At 46.2% G+C, this 7,275-nt stretch overlaps 1 protein-coding gene across 1 annotated transcript; it reads right to left on the bottom strand.

Annotated features, from left to right (window-relative positions):
* Window positions 1-468: 468 nt before the first annotated feature.
* On the bottom strand, window positions 469-5,832 carry LOC142827711 (uncharacterized). The gene is given in 5 exon segments (XM_075923193.1): window positions 469-3,378; window positions 3,651-4,391; window positions 4,393-4,511; window positions 5,260-5,320; window positions 5,812-5,832. Coding segments are annotated over 5 exon segments (2,928 nt in total). The 3' UTR covers window positions 469-1,392.
* Between the last annotated feature and the right edge of the window lie 1,443 nt (window positions 5,833-7,275).

Below are 7,275 nucleotides of genomic sequence, written 5' to 3'. Positions count from 1 at the left end.
AGCACATTCTCTGCTGATTTGAATAATAAACATGTTTAAACACCAGCTGGATAATAGAAGGATAATTGAAACATAGTTTAAAGCTCTGATTTACAGGCATTGTGGCAATACTTTTATTTTTGGTACAATATACTATACTTCTGTGCAGTCTCTTGAAAAAAATTAAATAGGCATTGTTTCTAACAACTTTGGGATGTATTTAACTTGATTAATCTTTCATGCTTGTATGTGTGTACACATCATTAGAAGATAGATAGATAGATAGATAGATAGATAGATAGATAGATAGATAGATAGATAGATAGATAGATAGATAGATATTATAAAAGCATTGCTTTATATAGCAGAGATCTGTATAATTTTATGCAGTGTAACAAATTTGGAAACTGTAAAATTCCTGGTAAATAAATACACACTGCAATACAGCTTCAAATAGGTTTGTACAGTGCAGTGGTTGTATTGCTCAGAGGTAAAAGATGGGCTGATTGGGCCCTCATTTTGCATATTTGCTTCACAAGAATGTGCTGCAATGACAAACAAGTCCATGAAGTCCACAAAGCAAAAGGTTTGGATGTGAAACTTGCTGAGAGCATTGAGGGAAAGTTTACAATGATAAAATACAGAGAGCGAATTGGTCCATCCCAGCACATCTCCCACTGCTGGCCGATGTGCATATGTGCCACCTTCCCAGAGCAACTGAGCACACACACACTCCTCCCCCCATCACAGCTCCTGTGTGTGACTAGACCACAAATGTGCCATCCTCACCTATGTTGTCTCCAGGCCAAGGCTACGGGGCTCAGAAGGGCTTTCCTTGTAATTGCTGCTCTGATCCAGAGTGGGACCAGACACCGCAACTGAGCGCAGAGAATCTGTCCCCTCTGTGCTATGAAACCACCCTCCAGTTGGCACTGAGGCAGAGTGAGAGAGGAAGCCATATGATTTTAATGCCTAGTGGACAAAAGCCAGACTTGTGCGGAGGGAAGAAGAGTTTGATGAGATGAGAAGCTGTGGAGGAAGACTGGAACTTGGTGGGCAAGGAAACTGAACCCAGGGAGAGGGCAGGCTGAGACTAGTTGGACAAGAAAGCTTGAAGCCATGTAGATGGGGGGACTGGGAGCCGATGAGGAAAATGGGAAGACTGGAGAGCCAGGTCACTGGAGGATGGGGGCAATGCTGAGATTGTGTGAGGAGCTGGGGAAGAAGTGGAGATTGGGTCTAGATCAGCAAAGAGTCTGAACTAGGAACCAGTGGAAGAGCCAGAGGCAGTGGGAGAAGATACAGATAGGACAAGGAGCTGGGATGTGGGGGAGAATTTACAAAAAATATTATGTGGTTGTTGTTCGGAATGTTGTTGTTCGTCCATTGTGGTCGATGAAGACCTCAACACCACTAAGTGCTTTGAGACTGGATACAGTGTGTCCGAAGATGACTTATCAGGCCAATTTGGACACCAAATGTCCTGGAACATGTCGGGCAGACGTGTAGGCATTGCAATCGTTGCGCTGTAGCTTTGGACTTGCGCAGCATGCGCTCTTGTTGTGCTTCAAAGATGTGCCTTGTTTCAAGAGCTTGGCATCCCTTGTGGATGAGACTGAGCCAGGCAGGGCAGTTGTGTGCCAGCAATTTCCAGGTGGTTGTATCAATTCCGAATGACTTCAGGGAGGCCTTGAGTGTGTCTTTGTAACGTTTCCTCTGTCCACCACACAAGCGTTTACCAGTAGAGAGTTCTCCAAAAAGGAGCTGCTTAGTTAAACGTTCGTCCGGCATACGAATGACATGACCTGCCCATCTAGTCTGTGCACTCATCAGCAGAGTGTGGACTGATGGTAAACTTGCTCTAGAGAGAACCTCAGTGTCTGGTATTTTGTCTTGCCATCTGATGCGTAATATTCTGCGAAGACGAGTCATGTGGAAGTGATTAAGCTGTCTTGCGTACCTCCGATACACAGTCCATGTTTCACAGGCATACAGGAAGATGGTGAGTACCACGGCTTTGTAGACCTTCAGTTTTGTTGCTTGGCTGATTCCTTGACGTTCCCATACAGTGGGGCGCAGTCTACCAAAAGCAGAACTTGCCTTCACTATTCTGCATGTGACTTCTATGTCAATGTTAGCTGCATGGGAAAGAGTGCTGCCAAGGTAAGTGAACTGGTCCACTGCCTGTAGCATCCTCCCTGTGACTGTGATTGTGGATTCTGTGTACGGTGCATAAGGGACAGGCTGATACATGACTTCGGTCTTTCTGCTGTTAATGGTGAGTCCAAAGTTGTCACAAGCTGTGCAGAACTTGTCCACACTAACTTGCATCTCTGCTTCAGAGCCAGCATACAAGGCGCAATCGTCAGCAAACAAGAAGTCTCTCAGAACAGTCTCTTTCACTTCGGTGATAGCCTGAAGTCTCCTCAGGTTAAAAAGATTCCTGTCCACTCTGTACTTAAGGCTGATTCCGGCAACACTGTCCTGGAAGGCATCATTCAGCATAGCAGTAAACATGATGCTGAACAGTGTAGGTGCGAGTACACAGCCCTGTTTTACGCCATTGGTGACTGGGAATGCCTTAGAAAATTCTCCACCGTCTAGCCCTCTGGCCATCATGCCATCATGAAACTGGCGTACCATCTGAATGAACTTTGACATGATCCTCCACGGACCTTGTCGGCTGACAGTGTCGAAGGCTTTCGTGAGGTCAACAAAGGTTATGTAAAGATCACGATTCTGCTCCTGACACTTCTCCTGAAGTCGGCGCGCGGCAAAGATCATGTCAATAGTCCCGCGGCCCTTACGAAAGCCACATTGTGACTCCAGCAGGAGGCCACACTCCAGATGAGTGACCAGACGATTTAACATCACTCTTGCAAGAATTTTATCTGCGATGGAAAGCAGTGAAATTCCCCGATGATTGTCACATACCTGTCGATTGCCCTTCCTCTTATAGAGGTGTACAATGGATGCATCCTTGAGTTCCTGGGGAATGGATCCTTGCTCCCAAAAAGACTGGAACAACTCAGTGAGCTTCTCCGTGAGTACGTGACTGCCGGCTTTATAGACCTCTGCAGGTATAGCGTCTGCCCCTGGAGCTTTGCTGCTGGATAGCTGGCTAACAGCTTGTGAAACTTCGGCTACTACTGGTGGATCATCCATGGCGCCATTGATGTCAACCTGGGGAATCCTCTCAATCGCCTCGTCATTGATAAATGACAGTCGGTTGAGGACATCTTCAAAATGTTCAGCCCATCTCTGCAGGATCGGTGCCTTCTCTGTAATCAGAGTGGTACCATCTGTACTAATAAAGGGGGAGCTCCTGAGAGACTGAGGTCCATAGAGAGTGTTGAGGGCTGCATAGAACCGTTTCAGGTCATTCCTGTCAGCATGCCCCTAAATTTCAGCTGCCTGGTTACTTAACCAAGCATCCTGCATTTTGCGCAGTTTGTTCTGGACTGTCCTGCGAGCATTTGCAAAGGCGTTCTTCTTGGCAGCAGATGATGGATTGTTCTGATGTGCACGATGAAGGCGGTGCTTTTCAGCAAGTAGAGACAATATCTCCCCATCATTCTCATCTAAGCAATCGGGCTGCTTGCGTGAAGAAGGTCCAAAATCTTCTGTGCAGATGAGTGGATAGCATTCCAGAAAAGTTCTCAGTTGTCCGCAGCACTGCCTACAAGGTGCAGGTCGGAAAGCCTGCTTTCTAGATCCTCAGTCAATGCTGAGGCTATGCTTGGGTTCTTTAGCTTGGCCACATTAACTCTTTTTATGGGCTTGCTACCTTGTGGCCGCCTCTTCATTCTAATTTGGAGATTCATTTTGGAGACAATGAGCCTGTGATCTGTCCAACAATCAGCACCACACATGGCCTTGGTCACTCTGACATCTTGCCTGTCTTTTCTCCTAACAATGACATAGTCGATAAGATGCCAATGCTTAGAGCAGGGGTGCATCCAAGAAGTTTTGTTCCGGGTAGGCAGACAAAACATTGTGTTGGTGATAAGAAGGTCGTGTGCTGCACAAGTCTTCAGTAGGAGTAGGCCGTTGCTGTTACATTTGCCCACTCCATGTCCGCCAACGACTCCATGCCAGGCTATTGAGTCGCATCCTACTCTTGCATTGAAGTCACTGAGCAGGATCAGCTTGTCGGTGCTACTCACAGCTGATATTAAGGAATCCAGTTCTTCATAGAACCTGTCTTTCATCTCGTTCGGGTTAGTCATTGTGGGAGCATAGGCACTGATCAGAGTGGCTTGGTTTCTATTCCGTAGCGGAAGCTGTAGTGTCATAAGCCGATCATTCACACCCTTGGGAAGACTGGCAAATTGCCGAACAAGGTGATTCCTGACAGCGAATCTGACTCCAGCATCGCGACGCTCATCGGTGCCACGACCGCTCCAAAAAAAAAGTATATCCACCTCCAGTTTCAGTTAGCTGACCTTCATTAGCAAGACAAGTCTCACTGGGGGCTGCAATATCAATGTCGTATCTTGCAAGCTCTTTGGCAACCAAGGCTGTTCTTCTCTCTGGTCAGTCTGTTGTAGGGTTGTCCAGAAGTGTGCGCACGTTCCAAGTTCCAATGGTGAGCGGTGTCACCATACGTTTAATCTGTTTATTTGTATTTGTTCGACCGCCATAATGGGACTCCCGCCAGCCGCAGTAAACTGGCCAGGATGTAGTGAAGCAGGCAATGTTTAGGGCACCTTTTCTAGCCCCTTCCCCAATTCTACAGAGGTGAGCAGTGCGTTCCTGAAAAGGACTGCTCAGTCGCCCAGGTAGACGCCGGATTTCACTGCTGCTTTGATCAGCGAGAAACGACCATTAAACCTGAGCTGCCTGTGTGCAGGTCCGTGACTGCAGCTCCCAGTGTGTCCACACCTGCTGCTTCGTCACTCACCCATCGCCACAGGACTTCGAAGGTTGCGATAATGATGATGGTAATAATGTGGTGTCGAGACTTGTGCGTGATTTGGATTTAAGTGAGGAAAAGTTGCGCAGCGTCAACCTCACTCTCTCTTCCCAATTCCCATCTGGGTCCAGTAGCAAGACCAAAGTCAAGACGGCTGGAGATGGGACTGGGAGCAGTGGATGACCAGGACGTCTTCTGTGTCTTGTCCTGCTCTACACATTCCACAACACTTACGGAGACCGACTTCTTGACCGTTGGACCTTCCATTGATTTCATCCACTCAATCCGCCGGAGTCTGTCTTCACATGCTGGGATAGACAACTCCCTGTCTCACCGAGGGCTTTGGGCCCATCAGCTACCCTCACCTGGTTTGGCCAGCCAGTCGAAGCCGTTGCCCAGGGAGTGGCCGCTGTCGCATGCAGACAGCTACAAGGAGCCACAGGTGAGAGCAGGGTGCCAGGTGGGGGCCAAAGGTGGACGAACCGCCCTGAAAGGACGCGACGTACAGCCACCAGAGGTGCTACCCCTCCCTGACACCCCAATGAGGTTGTAGAATTAAAGCCTATACCATAACGCATACACTCAAGGGACTGAATTAAGATTTCATGTTTATGTAGATTCAGACTAACACAGCTACCCCTCTGATATTTAGTTCTGCCATGTCCTACTTTTGAAGTGCTTGATTTTGCAACCTTAATAACGTTCCTTTAACATTTTTTCTGTATGCAATATAATAAATATAGCAGTATCTAGTCATTAATATTGGAAGAATGGGACCATCGTTTTGGTTAGCATTTCTCTTGATTTAGCTGAATGCTTGTCTGAACGCTGACCTGAGAATCAGAGCAGAGTGAGTAGCACCAGGGTGATGTGCATGATAACCTGCGTTGCAAAGTAGATTTTGCTGCATTTCATACCAAGTGGAGTTTTTCAGGCATGTGGCTTCATTCCTAGATATACAGCTTGGTACTTATTCCAAACTCTCAGAAAGATCAATATTCTGTGACTCTCCTTGATTAGCCAGGCAAGACTGCAATCCTACATGCATCAGTGTTGGTGAGTTACACATGCTAGAGTTTGGAACCAAACCATTGAGAAATCCAAGATATTTTGTAATACAGATGTACATTCAAAACAGCCAGAAACCTCTCAGCAATTGTTTCCATAAAAGAGCTAAAGCTGTCACAAATTGTAACAAATAGGTCTGGGGAGGGGAGCATTACTGAGATCATCAATTATTTAAAAATAGGGCTGCTTACAGCCCTAGACTCCGGTATAAGGCACACTACCCCAGTCACAAAGGGCACTTCTGTTCACCATGCTGGCTTACAAGAAGTCATAGGAGCAATTCCCTCAGACTCTCCAGTTTTCTTGTATCACCACCCAGGCCACCCCTTGTACTTGTGAGAGGTTATGAAAACCAATCTTATCAAGTAAAAAGGTTCTTCCAATCCCAAAGGACTAACCACATTCCCAAGCCAATTTATAATTTAGAATCTTATCCCAAAAGCATGCTGTTTCCAATAATTTAATCTAAAATCTAAAGGTTTATTCATAAAAGAAAGGGTGAGAGTGAAAACGGTGAAGGGAATCAAATACATACACCAATTGCTAAGTCCTTGGTGCAGACTTGTAGCAGAAATAGAATAAACTACTGACTTAAGTCAAGTCTCTGGAGTACATCTACAGCTGGGGCAGGTTGTTCAGTCCTTTGTTCAGAGCTTCTGCTTGTAGTAAAGGTTCTCCAGAGTTGACAAGCAGGACTGAAGATAAAATGGAGGAATTTCCAGGACCTTTTAAATATCCTCAACCATGTAGAGGGAATCTAATTGTTCTCACTGTGTAAAAAGATGAAGTCACATGGGCAAGTCACCTGTCCATGCATGACTCAGTTCTTGGCAGATGGAAGTCATGGCCCACATTCCAGACTGAAGGTTTTCAGGAAACATCATTCAGTGTCAATGGCTGCCTCCCATGCTTCCCTGTCCATTGAATGTGTCTTGATGGCCAATCAACCTGAATAGATTTTCCCAGATGTGCTGGCTAGCTATTCTGTGGGTATTACTCCAGGGACTAGCATCTGAAATACAGACACACAGCTAATATTCCTATCTTCAGGTACAGAAATGGTAACTGCTCTAGCAATCTCTCAGACTCAACGGCATTGGTACAAGATTTGTGGCAAATGTAAAATGGTGGTTGCAACAATGATCTTTAAGGTCATATCACACTCCAGTGACATCACACAAATACAGAGGCCAATTTTGCAAGCTGCTTACATCCAGACACCCCACTATATGAATGCAAAGGATGTTCTGCCGAGTAGACTTGGTTTTCATTTGTTCACATATCCAACAGTCAGGCTGTTCTGATGTCTGCTG

This window comes from Pelodiscus sinensis, chromosome 3 (genome assembly GCF_049634645.1).
Source record: "Pelodiscus sinensis isolate JC-2024 chromosome 3, ASM4963464v1, whole genome shotgun sequence".
Taxonomy (NCBI): Eukaryota; Metazoa; Chordata; order Testudines; family Trionychidae; genus Pelodiscus; species Pelodiscus sinensis.
Note: the sequence above shows the minus strand (reverse complement) of the source record. Positions and strands in the feature narration are given on the sequence as shown.